This window comes from Trachurus trachurus, assembly GCF_905171665.1.
Source record: "Trachurus trachurus genome assembly, chromosome: 14".
In the NCBI taxonomy this organism is placed as follows: Eukaryota; Metazoa; Chordata; class Actinopteri; order Carangiformes; family Carangidae; genus Trachurus; species Trachurus trachurus.
The window spans coordinates 19,600,832-19,622,674 of NC_139903.1; the positions used below are offsets into that span (position 1 = coordinate 19,600,832).

The 21,843-nt window shown below is 42.7% G+C and overlaps 1 protein-coding gene across 2 annotated transcripts in view; it reads right to left on the reverse strand.

Moving 5' to 3' along the window:
- Positions 1-129: 129 nt before the first annotated feature.
- The window catches only part of wwc1 (WW and C2 domain containing 1), a 52,383-nt gene continuing 30,669 nt past the window's right edge, over positions 130-21,843 (reverse strand). Inside the window, exons 7-22 of one of the 2 annotated variants that reach the window (XM_083987127.1) lie at positions 20,773-20,919; positions 19,775-19,845; positions 19,433-19,678; positions 17,802-17,891; positions 15,012-15,718; positions 12,352-12,469; positions 12,069-12,236; positions 11,592-11,784; positions 11,064-11,207; positions 10,478-10,527; positions 9,506-9,752; positions 9,217-9,390; positions 9,009-9,101; positions 7,767-7,997; positions 7,547-7,665; positions 130-6,510 (exon numbers count right to left, since the gene is read on the reverse strand). In XM_083987127.1, coding sequence (XP_083843253.1) covers positions 6,444-6,510; positions 7,547-7,665; positions 7,767-7,997; positions 9,009-9,101; positions 9,217-9,390; positions 9,506-9,752; positions 10,478-10,527; positions 11,064-11,207; positions 11,592-11,784; positions 12,069-12,236; positions 12,352-12,469; positions 15,012-15,718; positions 17,802-17,891; positions 19,433-19,678; positions 19,775-19,845; positions 20,773-20,919 — 2,865 coding nt within the window. In that variant the 3' untranslated portion in view covers positions 130-6,443. Of the gene's footprint in view, positions 6,511-7,546; positions 7,666-7,766; positions 7,998-9,008; positions 9,102-9,216; positions 9,391-9,505; positions 9,753-10,474; positions 10,528-11,063; positions 11,208-11,591; positions 11,785-12,068; positions 12,237-12,351; positions 12,470-15,011; positions 15,719-17,801; positions 17,892-19,432; positions 19,679-19,774; positions 19,846-20,772; positions 20,920-21,843 lie in introns of both variants that reach the window. The other variant, XM_083987126.1, reaches the window with a different exon arrangement.

Consider the following 21,843-nt stretch of genomic DNA (forward strand, 5'->3'; position numbering starts at 1 on the left):
AATTTCACCATTCATTAAAAGTCTTCACTGCATATCTTCATTTTCAACAAAATGTGCAACACACACAATAAATAAATAACTTTCTGACATATCCAGGTAGAAGAGAAGAACTTTTTTTATTTGTTGTGAAACTACAAAACATATTGTTTTTTTGTGCTGGTGAAATATTTACAACTCTGGTCGACAGTACAGTGTCTGAGAATAAAATTCACAGCTTTTCGGGACTCTCGCGATAAAAAGAAAAAAAAAAAGAAAAAAAAACAAACAGGAAAAGCACACCCAAATCACAAAAGTGCAATAAATACATGCTGTATGTTTCTCATAGCCGCCGCCGTACACATAACCAGGTTCATCACCAGTCGTAATACAAACAGATTCATTAGAATAAAAAAAAACAATAATCAAACAAGGGAAAAAAATGCACTTGAACTTCAAAAAACAAAGAATTATATCACAACCTACATAATGAAAAAAAAAAATCATTTGTGACTAACAGCATTTTGTTTTGTTTTTCTCTGAATGATTTGTGATTTTCTTGTAGCAAAAACCTACATTCCTTCATCCAGATGTTGTTACGTATAAACGAGTTTTGATTTAAAGGTTAAACAACATTCGAACGATCATGACAAAGTTGAGTGGACTTTAAAAAAAAAAAAGAACAGACAGTGCTGCTCCTCAGACTACACAGTCCTATTCTTTACATCGACTCACTCTACAGTGGAGGAGAATAGAAAATCAAAATAAAATAAGCAACAAAAAAAGGTTTCTCCACAGTTTTACCTTCTCAGATCAGATGATGGCGGCCGAAAAAATAAAAAGTACAATAACAGTTACATGTTGCTCTCCAAAGGCACACTCTCTCACTCTCTATTTGTCTCTCTCTTTCTCACATTACTCCAAAGGCTTTCATTCATTTCACAGTGTTCCTGCTACAGTAAAACCCTCAGAGTGCACAGCTGCGTTCACTTGCTGCAGGAAATCTGATGGCTTCTCTTTTAAAAATGATGTCAACACAGTTTAGATTCTGATTTTGAACCACTTCAAAATCAGTCTGAACAGTCGATGCGAAATTCACACGTTTTATATGTCCTTGTCAATTTTTTAGAGTTTGGTCTGAGGGAGTGCAGTTACTTCAATCAGTAACTCAAGGTGAAACTTCCAACTTTGAAATGGAATGAACTTGAATAAACAGTAAACTGTGACGCCCATTGTCTGAGTCTCTCTCTCTTTCTTCTTGCTCTTCGTCACCTCTCTATACAATATAATATAATAAAGGCATAAAGAAGAAGCAGCTCTAACGTATTGGAATAAGTCTCCGTTTAACAAGAAGTTATAACAAATACATGACAAACTAAACCCAGAGAAGATAAGGGTGCGCTGACATACATTTACCAGTCTTAGTCTGGCTACACACTACCGTCTTCACATCTTAAATGTGGGAGATCACAGTTTCCACTCATAATTAACATCATAATCCTGTGACCAACCACATTGTATCGTTCGGACCAGAATATGAGATCTCACAGAAACCCCTGTGATTTCAGTTATATTCAACACACCAACACAATTTCTACCCATGTCTTTTCCTTGTCTGCCCTCTTGCATTAGACATTATCGAGGCCTTTGTGCTGTTGCCATAAATCCACTAGTTCCGCTTCATTTTGTATTTTTCATTTGGCTCAGTTAGCTGCCATGTTTGTGAGCTGTAAAAGTAGCAACATCTGTTTGGTGATTCTTCCCAGTCTGTTCGCTCTCATTGGTTATTGCAGGCATTTAGGAAGAGATCGAAACAGTTGTGAGAGGCTTCCAACCGGGCCACACATCGGGCCTAAAATGGTCTCGTGTGCAGCCAGCCTTAACTATTATTATTACTGGTTTGTCTTTGCGAGAGTCCGAGGTAGAGAGGTGGACAAGAAACAGATTGAGAGAGAGCAAGAAAGAAGGGGGGAGGTGATGTATGACCAGGATCGACGTCAAAATAGAACCAGTTTAGTTCATTTCCGTTCTATTTTACCAGTTAATCTAGACAAGTGGTTTCCATCTGTTGTATTGGACCAGATGGTAAAAGGCACCCACATTTATAGCAATACTGTTGAGAACACATGGTGAATATTGGATTATGCAGCTGTGTGTTCGGGCTTCTCTGGGTGTTAAAATCTTTGGTCTTGATATGCGACTGTTCAGACTGATCTTAGGTCAGTAAATCACAACCAAACATTTCGTCCGTGCAGGTGAACGCAGCCTCAGTGTCGACGTCCTCACAGCATTTGATTCGGTTCCCATCAAGTTTCACTTTCTTTACATACACAGGTTATTTTTCAATACAAGGCATGAAGAGTCATAGTGTTTAATTATTATTATGTCTGTGGGATATTATATTCCTATTATTTTATTTCATTAGACATTTGTGCAAATTATTCCTACTGATACCTGAATGTGTCGTGACTAACTGTTCTCTTTTTTATTTATTGTGAATTTTAAACATTTACAGTTTTTATTAAATAGAAAACAAGATTGATTTTAACTGTTGGGAGGAGGATGAAGGTTTGAGGAGAGACATCATAAAAAAGGAAGTGGAGGAAACCGACCTCCTATGTTGGCTGTATGCACACCAACAGATGAACGAGACACAGTAAAACAACTGCATCTGATCCACAGTTCAAGCATCAACAAGAGCTGCTGTAAATCAAGCAGTAAAACAGGAGGAACATCTGGAATGACAGCAGCAGCAGCAGCACCAGGTTTCTGTCAGCTACTTTCTTATTGACACCGGGAATGGCAATACGATGAAGATGATGATACAAGGGGTTTGTGCCATGTGGTGGATTCACCGCAGCGTACCCACAACACCTGTTCAACATGGTGACCCAGCAACGAGCCAACAACTGGTTCACGACCTCAGAGCTTCATGGTGTTTCCTATGTTTTTGTATCCACTGAGATGGATTTATGTTTTCCAAAAGTGGCTTCGACTGATCCTCCTACATAGTACCCATTTCTTTTCCTACTTTTCCTACCCATAATTCACTGCTACTTTAAATCCCAAACTCTCTAGTGTTGATTTAAATTTCTACTTTTTTGTGTTGTTGATTAGTTAGTTGATTAGCAAGGGCGACGACGTCTATAACAGCTACTCAACACGTAGCTGCACACACAGGGACAAACAGCCTCCAACACCTGCCAGTAAACCAGAGAAGAGCCTGAGTCGAGGTCTGCTGCTGATTTATAAGTCGGGTTGCCTTGGAAACTAAGTCAGACGTCAGTAAGTTTTCACTGAGCTGAATATAAATCAAATGAAAAATGCAGTCATGTCAGTGTGTAGAATCAGAGTCACTGCAGGTTTCACAGCCTGCTGCACCAGAAGGAAACATCTTCTCTGGTTTTTGTGTAAATTGGTTTCAAATCAATAAGTTCAAACTTTTTTAAGCTGAACTTTTTTGTTGTTGTAAATTCAACAATGCTTTTAGGTAATTTGAAGCAATTTGTCACTGTTAAGTAAGCACATCTTTACTTACCTAACTCGCTCTCATCTATTATGCACCGTGCTTGAACATTTTTATAGAAAGTCTTTACAATAACTATATATACAATATTACATATGATAATTGAGTTTTATTGTTTTTATTTTATTGCTATATTGTCACACTGTTTCTTTATTTTATTTTTATTTTTTTGCTATAGCTGCTGCAACTTCTGTTTTATCACCTGCAATCGTCAAAGACTACACAACATTCAGTGTTAATTAATTAATGTCGACTGAGGTGAAATTTAAGGAGTTTAAGACAGTGCTGTGACCTTTTTCTAAAGTTGACAACCTAAACTTGCTGTAATTGTATATTTTATCATATTACCAATTTAGAAAAAAGATGTTATGAGAAACAGCAAGTGGACTGTTCTCAGTCTTTTAGCTCTGTGTTTGGTCTCCACCAGCTCCTGAAGGAAGTACCTAGTGGCTTCTGACAGCTAAAAAGTTATCCAAATTGTAGTCTGGACAAATAAACAACACAATATTGATACAAAGACTTGATGAGAAGGTCATGACGACAATGTGTGCAGTTTGGCTGGGTCACCATGTCAACATGATTCAACATTATACAGATTCAGCTGCAGATCATCCAGTTCGAGGAAACATGAGAACGACTCAGATGTGTAATGAAACGTCCAGTTACAGAGGAATCAGGACAAATGGGCTAAACTAAACATAGTTTAAAATATTTTAACCAGCCAATCAGAGTGAAGTCCAGGTGTCTTGAGAAACCAAGCAGAGTCTCCGTCTTCCTATTGGTTGCTGGTCAGTTTCATCATAAAGGGGGATTTAGTCACTTCCAGTCTAACAATCATTCAATCAGTGAGAAGTTCACAGTCATCGAAAATACATTTGATCTTCACTTCCTGTGTGTGTGTGTGTGTGTGTGTGTGTGTGTGTGTGTGTGTGTGTGTGTGTGTGTGTGTGTGTGTGTGTGTGTGTGTGTGTGTGTGTGTGTGTGTGTGTGTGTGTGTGTGTGTGTGTGTGTGTGTTTCAACAATCATTGAGTGCTTCAACAATCAATAATCAATAATCATTCCAGCACGAGGCAAAGGTTTCTGGATTTTTTTTTTTTTTTTTTTTTTACTTCCAAAAACCCACATCAAGTTTCTATTTTTCCTTTTTTTTCACTTTTACCTCAAGTTTCTTAAAGTGCAGACTATCCTATCAACTACCTGAGTGTTAGTGCTGTTTCTACACCTTGCTGAGAGTGTGTTTGTGCATGTGTAACTGGTGAGAGACAATCATGATCCAGGTCATTTAGTAACTTCGTAAAAGGAGTTCCAGTTTTCTCCTCTTGGCTATCATGTAGTGAAAGACTGAATCAGAAAGCATGCTGATGACGCTCAGGTACAACCGTCTGTGCTCACAACATCATACACATCAGACAAGTTTCTTATTTCTTATTTTTACATACAAGTTGTGTTAGTGTTTGATTTGGAGATATTAAAGTTATAATCCTCAAGATTTCAGTCCTGCTTAGGTTGGCGTCACCCGTGGTTACTGGTGGTAACACAAGTCTTTGAATAAAACGTTTGGTTGGAAATGAGGCATATATCGACCTGGGGGCAGCAAACCCTCTTTCCTCTGTCAGAAATACAACAAAAGAAGACGAACTGGCATCTGCTTACAGACTGATCATCTCATCATAAAGAAGACTTAAAAAAAAAAGTCTCCTCAATAAATTCACAATACTGCCACAACAGACACCAAGTTGACCACTGATAACCATTAAGAACATTTACATAATGACAGTGACTGAATTAATCCAAAACTGAGCCAGGATCCAAAAGTAAACCAATTTAAACTACAGAAAACCAACCAGTAGCCTCACTACTACTAAAGACTGGGTGATTTTATGCTGAGTTACAGTGCATCTCATTTCTTCACTTTTTAAGGCTTTTTTTTTTTTTTTACGTACCTTTAATGTTCTAAACAAAGAACCCCATTGGTTTTAAGTTTTACATAGTCGTTCGTCTTTTGTGCCGACCAGATCTACCGGGTGAGTTTTGTATCAATCCAGTCATCAATATTACCAGTTAGAAAATTACTTTTACTTCCTGAACTCTCAGAGCCCAAAATATCCTCTCCAACCTCACAAAGTCAGGTCTACTGCTGTAAAACTGTCACCATAAATAGTATAAACAAGGGTTTTGATGTATAACAATCTTAAGGATTATAACTTTGATGAGACAGGAGAGGAAGTACTCTTCCTGTTCTCTCTTCCTCCTAAAGTTGAGCTAACTTTATTGACTTTAAAAGGAGAACAGATGACATTACAAAGCCCTCTATTAATGTCTGTAGAGGAAATTACAATAAAACAAAAAAAACAACAACAAAAAACATTGTGTGTGCTTGTATGTTTGTCTGCATATACCGTTTGGTTTGTTTGTTTGTTTCCTCACCAGCTTAAGTTTCTCCTTTTCCTTTAGTACCATTGATTGATTTTAACTTGTGCTACCAATATACATATATATCCTTTATGTCCAGATGTGCCGTTTCAGTACAAAAACTCATTGCGCACATGTGCAGCTGTGTGATTATGTGCTGGAATGATTTTTAAAAAACACCTAAAAGCCTATAAACAGTCTGTTAATACCAGAAACACAACGCCATAAAGAGTGGAAGAGAAGAGCGAAGAAAGAACAGAAGCTCTAGCCATGCTGTCGCTAATTTACAAATACTATCCACATTAGAAATGCTGAGCTCTTTACAAAGTCGTTTCTTCACGATTTTGTGTTTTTTGTATTTTCTTCTGTTTTCTACTAAAACATATTACTTTTTTAAATTCTTCATAACACCGCCAAAACGTTTGCTTCATTTGTGAGGGAACAGCAGGTTAAGACTGACTGGGTGAGGAGGGGGGTGATGAAGAGGAGGAGGAGGAGGCGCGGGGGGAAATACTTTGAAATGCTTCTCTACACGCTGTCGGCCGGCAGGTCGGGAATGCTGGTCTTTGCTCGTGTGAAGAACGCCATCTTCTCTCTGAAATCACACAGGGAACAGTGAGAACATCTGTCCACAGCCGAGGACGACAGGTGCTTCAGATGAACTGGTCATATCATATCACAACAACATCATATCAACATGAACTTAAACATTATAAATTAACTTTGTAACTTAGAGCGAGTGAATGAAAAAAGAAAAAAACAAGCCAATGATTCACATGAGTGCAGTTTGATTTTCTATCGTGTCACAGAGAAATGAATGAATCTGCACATTATCAAGGTTGCAAAGTCAAACTGTGACAGATCCAAACAATCACTGAATTCTGAATTTCAACTAAAAAATATTTCACTGTGAGACTTTCAGGCCAATTAATTCAGATCCTTGAAGGGATAGTTCAACATTTTGCCATAATCTGTATAGTCTTACGAGTACGTTCATTATCTTTAATTGTCGGTGCAAGCTGTTTTGAGATCGGCGGGGCAGAGACGCGAGCTGCTCAGCTAACGCAACAGAGGCTCACTGTATTTCTACGTTTCCCTCATCAAACTAAATACACAATCCAACAACTCCAAAATGCTCTCGTGGACAAGTTGTGACCTGCACATTCGCCAGGCTATGAAATAACGTATAATAATTATGTAACATTATAACACAATAGCAAATACTCAGAACTACTTGCGCTTCTGAAGTCACTCTGCCAAGCAGCCGTGTCGGGAATGTAGTTCCGGTTACGTATTTACCTCGAAAGCAACGTCTCGTAACGTTCCATTTTTATTCCATAGCGTGGTGAATGTGCAGGTCACAACTTGTCCATGAGAGTGTTTTGGAGTTGTTGGATTGTGTATTTGTTGAGTTTGATGAGGGAAAACCCGGAAATACCACACACCGTGCAGAGCTCACGTCTCTGCCCCGCGGATCTAAAAACAGCTTGCACCGACAATTAAAGGTAATGAACCTACCCTTAAGACTATAGGGATTATAGCAATATGTGAATTTGCCTAAATGTTGAAATATCCCTTTGAAACTTGAGACGGTTGGTAAAAGTGAGCCCTGAGCCTGTTGTTACTCCCACCTGAAGGTCTGGACCTCAGGGACCTCTTTGCGGCTCTGGCCCCTGATCTTGTGGACGTCCTTGGCTGCCGCCCTCATCATCTTCTCCACCCGCTTCTCCTGCAGCTGCTCCTCTCGAGTCTGAACAAGAGCAACAAGCAAAGCCATATTCAGTTCTGACACATATCAACCAGACCTGAATGCTGGACACTGGACTGATGTGTCCTAACATGGTCACTCACCTGTTTCTCAGCCTGCTTTAGGAGGAGGCGGAAGCGCTCGTCTTCTTGGACCCAGGCGGGCAGCTCCCTCTGACCTTGCTGCCTTGCCTTCTCCAGCTGAGCCTTCAGCTCCCGCAGCACCCGCAGCTCCTGCGCCAATCTGGCCTGCCGCGTCCGGGACACCTGCAGGTCCAGCTCCAAGTCCAGGGACGTCCGCAGGAGACCGTCCAGACCTTTGACCTGCACAGGAGGCTGAGGGGAGGAAAAGAAAAGACCTAGTTAAGTCCTGTAGACACAACAACAGATTTATCTTATTATTGGTTGATTGGTTGGTGTAAATTAAGTTCCCAGAGTTCAGGAGACCATGCAGTAAAATGATATCACTGGTGTGCAAATGCAAGATCAAGAGTATAAGATGTCTTTATTTGCAGAAGACATTTTAATTAGTGAAGAGAATAATTACTTGATTAATCCGTAATGAAAACAGTCGACATAGTTGTGTAAGTACAAGCTCTTGTTGTGTTGGAACACCTTGACAAAGCTGTTATTCTAATAAACAGACAGGCCAGAGAAAGGCTCAGATGTCACATGACTGTACAGTGACAAACACTGTCAACACCATCTGATGTGTACAAGAGAATTTCCTGCTGCTGTGGAGCCCCATGAGGAGCACAGAGGCCGAGGAAGCCTCTACGTTAATGGACGCTGGCAAATGCCAGAGCTGCATTAAACATTCAGATGGATATTAAATATTGAGAGTCACTTCACTAGGAGTTAGTGAGCAGCTCTACGAGTCAGCTCTCCCTCTCATCTGCCTCTCTCTCTGGAGATTGGAGAGCACAAGGTTGGTAAACCTTGAGGTTTGACTTCATTATTAAACTGTCAAGATTTACAGCCGATCACAGGGGGACACAGGTCAATTCACAGAGACAAACTGCTGGAGGGAAGTGGACGGACATTTTCTGCTCAGGCCCTCAGCCACTGGCTGCAACATGAACACCTCCACTTTGAATTTGAATCCAACAAACAGACACAGACCGGATCAAGTAAGTTTCACACAACTACAGATATACAGTCTCTCTGAGGACCGGCAGGTAAAACACAAAATCCTATGAAATGTTATTTGAAAACCCTTTGAATGAATCTCACATGACGTATTTATGTAAATAAAATGAGTTCAGGTGCAAGAGAAAATCTGTAGATGAAACCTGAGATGTGAGCGGAGCGACGAGGAAGAGAAAGGGATAAAGAAGTTGTTTCTACCTTCTTCATGCGCATGCTTCGTCTCTCCGAGGCGTTTCTGACAAACGGAGACTTCTTGGAGAGGGTGGAGCTGTCACTGTCGCTGCGATTGATCTGAGGAAAACAGAGCGAAATGGTGAAGTTAAATCTTCTGTGTTTGAGGAGAACAGTCTGAGTTTTTCTGTCTGTTCTGTGTCATATTGTAGAGTCAAGTCAGTTCATCAGTTACCCTGCAGATGTACTGGCTCTGGGGTCCGGGGGAGAAGGTCTTGGAGCGGATGATGGTGTTCCCTCTCATGAAGGGGTTCTGCTGGTGGACATCCGGCCGGCGCTCCTTGGGCCGAACCACGGAGCAGTGGTGGGACGACGACGGCAAACCATCCATACTTGTCTCTTTGTTCACCTGGATGAAGAATAGAAAGACAGATTTCCTGTTTATCCTAGGACAAAGTTATAAAACACCATCGGATACACCATGGACATTCAGATGCACTGGGGCAGCTAAAAACAGAAGTTACCTTCTCTGTGATAGTAGCTGCTGCTGTTACTGCTGTTACTGTTGTTACTGCTGCTGCTGCTGCTGCTGCTGCTGCTGCTGCTGCTGCTGCAGGAGGGTGTTTGGTCACCTTGACCTCCTCTTCCTCCTCCTCCTCCCATTGGCTGCTGTCAGGATAAAACTCGTCCTCCTCCTCCAGAGGCCCCTCTCCCTCCACTCCGTTTCCTTCTTCATCATCAAACAGGTCTGCCTCCAGCGGGTCGCCGTGCCTGAAAATCAACAATAGAGATGCAGATGAGGAGGACTGTTGACTGTAAAAGCTCTGAGAGACAATAAATGATTGTACATTTGGTAAGAAGAAAGAATTCTTATATGTTCATTTTTCATTTCCATTTCTTTTATCCAATTGTATTTTTCATGACAGAATTCATGACATGTGTTTTAATGTTTTCTCTTTCCGGTAAAAGTGACATAAGCCACTGAAGCTAAGTGTAACCAGGCATCTGAATATATAAAATAAGGTCACAGTTAAAATACTGACAAATTGTGTAAATAAATGAGCTTTTAGTTACTAAATGATGGAGAGTGAAAGAAAAGGAGGAGTGTGAGTGTAGACTGGCGTATTCCTCCTTCTTCTCCTCGTGTGTGTGTGTGTGTGTGTGTGTGTGTGTGTGTGTGTTGAATTTGTGTTTGTATGTTTAAGCCACACAACCTCAGGACACGTGCTGATCGTCATGGGACAGAGGGAGGAGGAACGTTATTGACAGTCTGAACCTGCCAGGTAACATTCAGTGTGTGTGTGTGTGTGTGTGTGGTGACTAACTGCTGCTGTTGTCGTGTTTAACGCAGCTCTACAGGTAACAGTGAGGGAGGTTTACTAAAAACATATTTACAACCTGACAATAAAGAGAACAATTCAAGTTTAAAAACATAATTTTCAGTTAATATCATTGATACATCTTTCTTTTTTTTTAAACAGCGAAACACTCACCACTCCTCCTCCTCCTCTGGAGCTCCGACTGTGTCGCTGCTGGAAACACGCGTCTGAAACACAAAACATCAGCACCAAACACATTTATATCATTGTTTTCCCTCGTGTGAATTAGACATTCATTTGTTTAAGTCAAACAAATGAACATTGTCAGTTCAATTCATTCTGTTCTCACTCATTTACATGAAAGACCAATGACAAAATATCAATTTGTGTGTTGTTAGCTCACAGGAAGGTTGACCGAACCTTTTTTTTTTTTGGACTGTTAAATAATCAACATGTTGCTGCTGCCAAAATGTTTTGTCATACACAGGTATGAGGCAACAAACTACAGGGGCAGTAACATACAAACTACAAACAAATTTTTCTACCTGTCTAAAATCATTTTCATCGAGCTTAAATTTTGCTTTTAACATGATAAAATTAATAGTTGTACATGCAGAGAAAGGAGAGTTACAGTATAATAATAAAGGGTAACTCCTTAGTCATAATAATTAGCAGCTGGATTTGCAAATGATCTTAAAATACTGTTGAACTAAATCAAATAGTCTCAGTGTCCACTGGGGGACAGTGTCTCCCCTCTCTGTACCCTGTCAGAGCCGCCCGCTGCTCGGTTCTCCTTGTCCGTGCTGCTGCTGATCTCAGGCATGTAGGCGCGGCTCAGCAGGTTGTACCACTTGGTGCATCGCTCCTCCGAACAGCTGACATCAGCCAGACTGATCTGGGCCCCCGCCTGGACAGAGGAGGGAGAGGGAGGAGAGAGAGAGGGAGAGGAGGGAAGATGGAGGCAGGTTAAGGAAATACTTTCGGCATCTGCTCATCCCTCATCCTGGTCAGTGTTTAATGCGCCCAAGGCTGTTGTCATTATTGTGTTGTCAAACCGAACAAGAGATATTTTTTTATCTGACAGGAAATAATGGCACAAATGGCACAGACAGAAATCACATGCAACAAAGTCTGGAACTGGAGTGAGGATGTTGCTGTTATGTAATAATCAACTCAACCATTCAGTTGTCAAAATAAATATTTTTAATTGTCTTCTTATTTCCCTTTTTCTCATAATAACATTTGAGTCCTAACAGAAGCTTCAGGAATCTCTAAGAGAGGCTCCACTGACCAGACACTCCTCGTGGCCCGACTTGCTGGTGTTGCAGACGTCGACCCTCAGGGTCTTCTGGCGCAGTGCACTGTGGGATATCTGCATGCCGAACACCTCGTTGACCTCGGCGACATCCTGAGGCAGGGAGCCCCGTGTTCGGAAGAGGCAGCGCGTGGCCTCCACGCAGGGCAGCACCACCACCCGCACATACCTGCAGGACACACAGGTACAGGTGTTACAGCTGCTGCTGCTGCTTGGTCACATGATCTTCTCAGCAGACAGTGGAGCTTTCACTGTTTTATGTCCCTGTATTTGAACGTCTCTGAGCTTCTGGACCCTCTGGACCAGCCTCAGTGTTTTGTTTCTGTAGCTTAAGCTGTGGACAGAGTGTATTCAAAAGTGTTTCCTACAACTGTGTCTTGTCCTTTTCCTGTTTTAAATAAACAAACAGGTTTTGTGTTTCATTATTTTGACAAGAGGTAAAGGGGTTATTACATGATCTGGTCGGCCGGCAGACAGAGGGCGCTGCAGTTGCACAGCTGCATGACGCAGATGGTGAAGCGTTGGTCTCTGGACTCATAACGGAAGCCGAGCTGCACCTGGGAGCAGCCGAGCGCCCGCTCCTCGTAGGAGTTGAGGAGGAGGTCTGCAGGGAGGCCAGGCCTGGACAACACAAACACACAAATGTTTATTTTACGACAGTGTGTGATACTGATGAGGACGGGGCAGATACCAGTTTTTTTAAGCAATCAAACAGGGAAAGTCTTCTTCTTCATACCTGCGCTCCGAGGGCTCGTACACTCCGCTGTCGCCGGCTACTGATTCATCAGACACTGCTGAGGTCACGCCAATCTTCTTTGGCCCCGCCCCCGTCCCCCGCAGCTGGGGAGCCGATTCTGAAGATAAGTTTAGATTAATTAAAGATCGGTTTCATGTTGATCATTTTATGGAAAATACGCCCAGTGACAGTCTATATTTTAATTCTTGTCAATACAAACCCCATAAAAACTCCAAACCAACCCAATATAAAGTACAACAACATCCACTGGCTCAAAAACTATTAAAAACACATCAGTGAGTCTCACTGTTGCACCTGGTGACATGTTCCCTCATCACCATGAACACACACACCCACACACACACACACACTGTGGTTTATTTGAGACAGTCTCACACACACAATCCTGCTGCCCCAAATACCCAAAATGTGGATTAATCCACTGCTGAAAATAGTCCCTAACAAATGTATTATCTCCACCTGTTCCTGCAACTCATGCAGCGAGAAGCACCGTGTCCCAGTGTTTCGTCAAACATTTGAAGATTTGAGCTCTAAATACATTTTAAAAACTCCCTGAAGTTAAAGCAAAGACATCAAGCAAGGAGTTGCAGTTTGACCACAGAGAGAAAAGCAGAGGACGGCAAAGAGCGGAGAGATAAAGCAGAGAGAAGTCGTGTCTGGAAACCTCCGCTCCGAGCCACTTGTTTAATCACCGATTCCGATCAAAGCCTCTGTCAACACTTCACATCTGTTTGTTTTGTGCTGTTGGGCTGTAATTAAGATACCGTGGCTTTGTTGAAGTCTGCAGTGTAAACCATCACCACAGCCTCTTCTTAGCACACGTGGCAGGTGGCGGTGGGAGAAACCTCCACCCCACAACCCCCCCACCCCCACCCCCACCCAGCTTAAAGACTTCAAAACACGAGCAGCAGCCTTTTGTAGTGGCTGCAAGTTACACACTTTGCTTAAAAAAACAATCTCCCACAGCAGCGTGCAGTTGCAGATGTTTAATCTGGACGAAGCAGTGTGCTGCTGGAGTCCTCACAGTGCTCTCATTAAATATAATGACGTGGGTGGTTGGAGGGGGAGGGGGGGGGGGGGGGGGGGGGCTCTCCGTGCCAGGTGGAGCCTGGCACCAGGGATGGAGAGTGAACAGGAAACCAGACACCTCGTCCACCTTTCACCCGCCGCTACGACGAGAACCTGAGTCACGTTCAGCTGCCGTTCCAACTCCTACTCTTTTTTGGTCTTCACTCAGACTTATCTATCACCGTGGTCGGATTTTCAGCCCTTTCCATCGCTGCAAAAAACTCCTGCAGTTATAGCAGGTCATAGTGGCGTTTTTTGTGGAAATTGGGCTTTTCAGTTAACTGGAAGGCAAACGTCCACCAGTGATCTGTTCCTTCGGATTTGGAGAAGATGGCTCATGTTGTGTCTCAGCGACCCTCTGGAGAATTTGTAAGACTGAGTATTTTATTATCTCAGACGTGAACAAATGTAAATAAACTCACTTTAAAAACAGAGGCAGCCCACAGTCAAACATCTTAAAGATATCCAAAACAGAGGAAATCCTTCCACTTACGAAAGTGCAACCAGAAAATGTTGGTGCAATTGATACAATTGATAGTTGAAACTATTTATTTTCTGATCAACTAATTCCAATAAATTCCAGCTGATAAAATTCACCCTGACAACTGGAACAAAGGTAAAACAGACAGGGGAATAAAAAGTGTCACATTTCTCAGAAGAAGACTTCAAACATGAGTAGAACACACACACACACACACACACACACACACACACACACAGGTGACCCAACTGTAATCCAACACCCTCCTTACCCTCCCCTCCTCTCTCAGCAATCAGGTTTCACTCACAGTATTACATTTCTCACATCTCCCTCTTTCTCTCTCATACACACACACACAGTGACACCTCGTGTAACAGAGATATGGCCGTTACATCACACACACACACACACATACATACACACACACACCCTCTGTGGCCTCTGTCTTATTGCTGCTCATCTAACTGCTGATCATTCATCACAATCGTCGTTCTCTCGTTATTAACTGGGATCGTCACTGCGGTCGTTTTCCCGCTGCTCTCCTGAGCTGTTATTATGCAAAAATAGTTTTCACTGCCGTCAAGAAGACTTGATGTGATTGCTCTGAGGATAAGAGACTCTGAGTCGCTTCCTGAATTAATGACAAGTCAAATCTGATGTGATCTGTTTTATTTGTCGAGCAGTTTCTGTGACTGAACAAGCCTGCTCTATTCAAACTGTATTTATTTAAATATATTCAATGTAGTTCCTCCACCACACTCAGATTGGCTGCATGACTCTTTTTTTTTTAATAACAGTAAAACCTTTAGGAGCTGCATTTGAAGACCAAAGATGCCACAGCGGCACGACTAGACCTTCAAATACATGCTTCTTTTACTGAGCAACAAAGGATTCAACACTCGAGGCCTAACCTATCCCAAGATTCATTGCACTACGGTTATGAAAGCACAACAGACCACAGACAAAGCCTGAGGGTTCACTTTAAAAAGTAAAGTTTATCCAGTTCAGTTCTGGATTGTGTAGATGCTTCTTCACTGTTGTTGTGAACATAGACATAGAATGAGTGAATAAAAGCTTCCTTTGAGTTTACCTTTGACCTCCTCGCCCAGCGCGGTGTTGAGGTTCTGCTTCTCCTCCAGCCCGCCTGGGCCACGCTCCTGTCTCTGCTCCTGAGAGTCCAGGCTGAGCTCCAGCTCTGCTAACCTGCTGTGCAGCTCCAGGTCCAGGCCCAGTCCGCCGGGCCCGGTCTGGCCTGCAAACGTCTCGCCGGACAGGAAGCTAGTGTCTGTGACCAGCGGCGAGCACGGGGGAGACAGCGAGGAGAGAGACGATCGGGGAGATAAAGAGCTCATGGAGCGAGGGGTCTCCGACAGTCTGAGGGCCTGAATCCTGGACGACCCGATCTCCACTCCCATACCTCCTCCTCCTCCTCCTCCTCCTCCTCCTCCTGCTGCTGCGCTTCCTCCAGCAGAGCTCCCCACGTCTCCTTCCGCACCTCCCGTTTTGCCCTCGGGCCTCCCGGCGTCCCCCCTCCCGCAACCCGTTACCACCTCGTGTTCGTGGATGGTGGTGATGGAGCTGGAGGGCCGGTAGCCCCCCTGGCCGCCCTCCTGCAGGAGGCTGTCCAGCTTGTTCTGGAAATCCGGGTCTGCCAGCTCGGGCTGCTCCAAGTAGATGTCGGTGAAGCTGAGGGAGGAGGTGGAGCCCAGGCTGGAGGTGGTGGCCAGGGAGCCGCGGCTGGACGTCAGCGAGCCTCGACTGCTGCCAGAGGAACAGGACAGGGTGCTGGCTGATAGGCTGGAGGGGGGAGGGGGAGCACATTAACCATTTATTAAAAATAAATATATACTGCACCTAAACAAGTTGTGTTAACTCTGTGATAGCAGCACTATTTAACACAAAGACCAGAACAGCTTGAGACAGATGAAAACATCTGGATGATGAATAAACGCCGATATATCAGTTTAGAGAGGAACCATAAATAACTTTAAAGTTGCTAAAAGTCAGTATTTTACACTCCACTGCCCTCCACACACATACACACACATACACTTCCCACTCCTTGCACACATTTCATATTTTGCCCTCATTCTGATCCTGTTTATGCACATGAATCTACCATCGGCCTCTTTAATCACACTGTGTATCATCTTACATGCAGTCTTATTACAGTATGTGGTTGATGGTGAAATTAAACACTAAAAAATAATTAAGAGTGTAGATTTCTCCCATAATAATTCCTGCAACATGAAAAAACAACATTTTAAACAGTCTCTGTCGTTTTATTCTTTATTATTCTGTGCTTTAGTGCAGTGGTGGTTCCCAACCTGTGGTCTGGGCACCTCTCAGGGGAAAAAGGTTAGGAACCACTCCTTTAGTGTATAAAGAGAGTTGTGTTTGAGCAGCACCTGCACCTGCATTAGAAGATTTCATTCATTATTGGTCAACAGGACATGGGGTAAAACTTCCCTCTGTCTTTCTTCGACTCTCCTCACACATTCCTCACTCTGTAAGATCGGGTGTCTAATTATAGACGGACGGCTCGTTAGCACAGACACAGTGAACTTCTCGTCTGCGGGCGAGACGTTTGATGTCCGTCAAACGAGGAGGAGAGACGGGGATCAAACAGAGAAAGAGAGACTGGGCCTGCAGAGGAAGATGAAGAGGACTGACACTGCTCATGTCAACCTTTCAGATTTCCCACTGTTGAATTTGAAAAGCAGCTCTTGTGAAATATTCAGCGACTGGGGAACATGTGCCGATCTTACAGCAGCCTTGCGTCATGTGCTCGGGTTCGGGTACGCAGGATTAGATTTGCCCAGAGATCAGCGCTGCAGTCAAACAGGCGAGGAGAACAAATGGCTTTCGTCTTTAGCAAATGTTTGGTTATTAAAGGTTAAAAACTGAAGCTGCTCTCTGTTTCTCAGATTTCACAGCTCTGATTTCTGAAACAGCCTGGAAGCTCATAACAGTGCAATTAATTAAATGGATATTAAAGCCAGATCTCTGGTCTTCTGAGAGTTTACTGACCTGCCTGTCTGAGTGTGTCTGGTTCAGCAGCTTATTTCATGGTTTTACTGAAACCTGATGAAACTAGGACAAGTTTTTACTCTTTTCTTTATAAACTGAATAAACGTATTTATTTTGTATTTATTCTCTGACTGACAGACACATTTTCTGTCTGGTTATTTCATTATTTTCTTCTCTCTGTGGAAGTTCTGGTATAATACAACTGTTGAGAGAAGCTTTTATTAAAGGAATCATCACATAACCTGACGAAGGTCCAAGGGACCGAAATGTTGTGCTTTTATTAAAACAACAATGCAAGTTACGACAGTGTGCAGGAGCTTCCTTTAAATGAAAGGAATCATCAAATTTGTTTTGATTGATCTTAAGGGAAGTATACCATCATGTTTTGGAAGGTTGTTGTTGGGTTTTTTTTTTTTTTTACATCTGATTATTTTTTACATCAGTTTAATGTCACACTGATGAGGTGAGTGACTCAGAACATTTCAGAGTCAGATTTCACTTCTTAAGACACATTTCCATAAGAACAAAAAGGTATTGTTGTTTGCAATTGACAATTTAATTTGATCTGTCTGTTGAAGGATTTTTTGTCACATGTACAGAAAGGTGCTACACAAAGAAAGTCTTATAAGAAGAGAGACTAGTCGGGCTTTTGTCTCTGTCAGTCATGTCGTGGATGTTCACAGGTGACAGCTCAGGTAATAACTTCTCTATTCACCATTTGATATACCTTTGAAGGCCTCACTGCTCATTTACTGACCCTTTTACTGATGTCAATCAATTTATTTGTTTAGTACAATGTTGTCATTAAACAAAAACAATCCTTTTAAGAGCAGAGAACTGAAGAACAAACCTCTTGAGTTGGGTGTGTAGTGATGTGGCCAGTCGAACCATCTCCTCCAGCTCTCTGACCAGCTTGTTCCTTTTGCAGTGAAGCCGCAGCCTGAAACGATATTTAAAAAAAAAAATAATAATAATAATTAGGTTGAGAAGCTGCTGTATTTAGTGTCTCTGTCTAATGGGGCGTTGCCTTTGCTCAAGGATCATAGGTCAAAGTTGGTGAAAGTGACATTTTCAGACGGTGAATTTAAGTTCTTATTTCCCGTGTCACTGGCTGAACGCTGCGTGGGTGGACGGACTACAAGGGGTTCCTTTTGTGACCGGGCTCCGCAGCCTCCTCTCAGGTTACAGGAACAGGAGACAAAACACAAAGAGAGACTGAGCTCAGGTAGAGTCTGACCTGAACACAGAACAACAAGAGCCCTGTTAGAGGAGGCAGAGGAGGGGGAGATAAGAGCGGGAGAGAGGAGGACCTTGGCCGTTCTGGTTTGCTGCATGCTTCTATTTAGGAAAAGGACGAAACAAAAGAGGAGAGGAAGGTGGAGGAGGGCAGGAGCAGAGGGAGCATTTGAGAAGAGCTGAAGTACTTATCACTTTTATATTTAAAAAAAATTATTAAAAATTCTTTTTATAAAAAGTCCAGTTTTCACATTACAACATAAAAGTCATATAAATAAGAGTGTCTTCACACGCTGTAGAAAGTGAAGGTTTAAGGAGGTGGTTGTGGTTAATTGAGGTTAATTCCGAGTTGGCAAAACAATAAATAAGAAACTGTCATTAGGCTAATGCGCTCACACTTTGACGTAAGTATGTGAGGTAAACCTGCGCAGTTTTTGCAAGTAGCTAAATGATAATAATAATAACAACGATAATACTGAACTTTATTCATATAACTTTTCAAATTGCAGTTTAAAGGTTGTAACATGTTTTAGAAACAAGAGGAAAAATGTAAATGAAAGACATTCAGAAGAATCAAAAAATAAATAATACAAGCAATAAAGAGAGGAGAGGAGAGGAGGTCTGTCGTGTCCATGTCTGACTCTTAATTCTCATCGGGGAGGTTTGATGTGTCTGAAGGTCAAACTCAAACAGGGGTAATAGGTCAGACGTGTCATCAGCTGACACACACACACCAGACACTGCACACCTGTGATCACCTGCTCTAATCTCCTCTGTCACCTTCAGACACACGGTGAGAGTGGAACAACAACAGAGACACTGAACCAGCTGCTGTTGGTTTCGCATCAGCTAATGTCAGCCACGGTTTATTTATACAGACTTGAACAATTTTAACTGTAATGAAGGAAAAATGTTTTAGAAATGATGAATTAACTAACTAATGCACTTGTTTGTGTCCTGATTCTTAAAAGGTCCCATACAGTACTGTGTGTGCAGCATGAAGCACTTGTATGTATATAACTGGACGTGATTTCTCAGCTTGTTTTGAGCAGCCAGTTCACACATGTTAAGTCTTTGGCACCCACGATAATATTGTAACTTGATCGAGTAAATCTCTAATTAAAACTAGCTGGGAGTTACAAAGAGCTCAGGAAGGTCACCGCAGAGAAATAAACTCTGAGTGTAACGAGTCATTTAAAGGAAGCACACGCTCTGTTCTCCCGGGTCGGACCCCGCCCCGCTCACCTCTCGGTCAGCGCCTTGCTCTGGTTGTCCCTGGCAGCCTGCAGGTCTCTCTCCAGGCGTTTCTTCTCAGACTCCAGCTTCTCGGCGTCGTTGGGCTCCAGCCGCTGGCGTGGGCTGATGTACTGCAGCTCCTTCAGCAGCTCCTCCTTCTCGTTGATGAGGATGAGGCGATCTCGCTCCGGGTCCAGCAGCCCCGGCCACGCCTCGCTGTCCAGTTTGGCGATCTGCACCTCGATGGTGGCGATCCTGTGAGCGTGAGAAAAGAGAGGGGGGTGAATGTGCAGAAATGCACACACATATTAATAGACACAAGCACACACTGTGCAGGCGAAGTGACGTTACCTCCTCTTGGCCTCCTCATACTTCAGACTCAGACGAACCTTCTCCGCCAGTTTGTTGGTGCTGGTTATGAACTGGTCACAAAAACAAAACAAGGTCACATCAAGACCATGAAGTCAACACACACATCAATTCACTGTAAACTGTTCCAGATTCATGACTAAAATTAAGAAAGATCATATCTTTTAAAGTTATTATAAGATAAAAGCTGCTGAAACACACAAAATATTTTATTTTTTTGTTTATAAAGAACGGAACATTAAAGGGATAGTTCAACATTTTGGCAAATTGGCCCATTGCCATAATCCCTATAGTCATACAGTAGCAGTAGGTTCGTTACCTTTATTGTCGGTGCAAGCTATTTTTAGAACGGCGGAGCAGAGCCGCTAGGCTAATGAGATTTCTTGGTTTCCCTCATCAAACTCATGAAATACACAATCCAACTACTCCAAAACGCTCTCGTGGACGAGTTGTAACCTGCACATTCACCACGCTATGACATAATAACGGAACGTTACGAGACAGAGTTGTTTTCGAGGCTCGCGGCTCTGCTCCGCCGTTCTAAAAATAGCTTGCACCGACAATTAAAGGTAACGAACCTACTCCTAAAACTATAGGTATTATGGCAATGGGCCAATTTGCCAAAATGTTGAACTATCCCTTTAAACCTACACCTTGCGTTTCCATTTGTTCTAGTGGTGAAATGATGATGTAGATTCATTGACAAGTTAATTGATGCGAGAATGTGGTAAGTTTGACTGACACCCCTACGTTTTATACATTAAACAGTTAGTTAATGCAATTGCTCAAACTTTTTAAACGGAAAAACTCTTGGGACTGAAGCCAAGACGGTAGATGTCTGTTGTTGCCATGACAACAGCAGAAGACTGTCAAGACTCCAGACTCTGCTCTCTGTGTGTGTGTGTGTGTGTGTGTGTGTGTGTGTGTGTGTGTGTGTGTGTGTGTGTGTGTGTGTGTGTGTGTGTGTGTGAGAGACTCACCTCTGCAGGGATGTCAGTTTGCGAGCCGGCGTCAGAGTAGAGCCGGGGGATGGACAGCTCCGAGTTGGCGAGCGAGGGGCTGCTGCCCCACAGCTCCTGCTGGGAGCCCGAGTCCAGCTGGAAACCGTCCTTCAGCACCGCCAGTTTCTGGATGAACACACACACACAAACGGAGAGATGAATCATGATGTGATTCAGGAGTTACTGTTCAGCTGGTTTTGACAGTCGGCAGCTGGAGCAGCAGCAGAAAAACATTCACCACCTGACTGCCCCCCCACCCCACCTCACTTTTGTGTCATAACTCTGCAGTCATCTTCATAACCCAGTGAAAGATTTATACATTCTGACATTACGCTTCAGGAAATCATCATCTCTGCTGTTGATTTTGCATGAACATCCAAGATCCTAGAAAAAAAAAAAGCACTGCGGTGTCACAACAATTTATTCTTTTACATTTGCTCTCTAATCTTTTATCTGATCATGGTGGAAACGTGGCGTCAACGTCACTCTAACTGGTCGGGGCAAAGAGCATCTTCAAAGGGAATAAACTGTAAAATGTAAAACACAAGCTCCTCTTTGTGTGCTACACGCTCCTCCGTTACAGTGATGCAGCGGCTGTGACAGCTGCCACAGCAGCGACACTTTCATCTTTACAGCCCCGTGATGAATATCATATATGACTTTGCGGTGAGTTTTGAAGCCCACTGTGGAATGCACCTTATCTTTGTCTTTTAGATGAGGCAGAAAAATAACAAGACATGACTCTATGATAACAGAGGTGTTGCCGTAATTTGATGATGCAGCTTTTCAAATGTCTCATGTCTCTTCCTGAGCCCTGAGGGTCCCAGGACATGTCTTCACTTCACAGACTGGCACCTCCACATGGGGGCCACAGTTAAGTGTTAACATTTGATTTATATTTGAAAGACTTCATTACCCAACAATCATTATCACTCAGCTGATGCCGTAATTGTTTTCTGATTGTTTACTGAGAGCTTTGGACTGTATGACAGCTTCGGATTGATTCCAGGGTATGTTAGTTCAGTTTTATAAGTTTATTTAGTCTAGTTT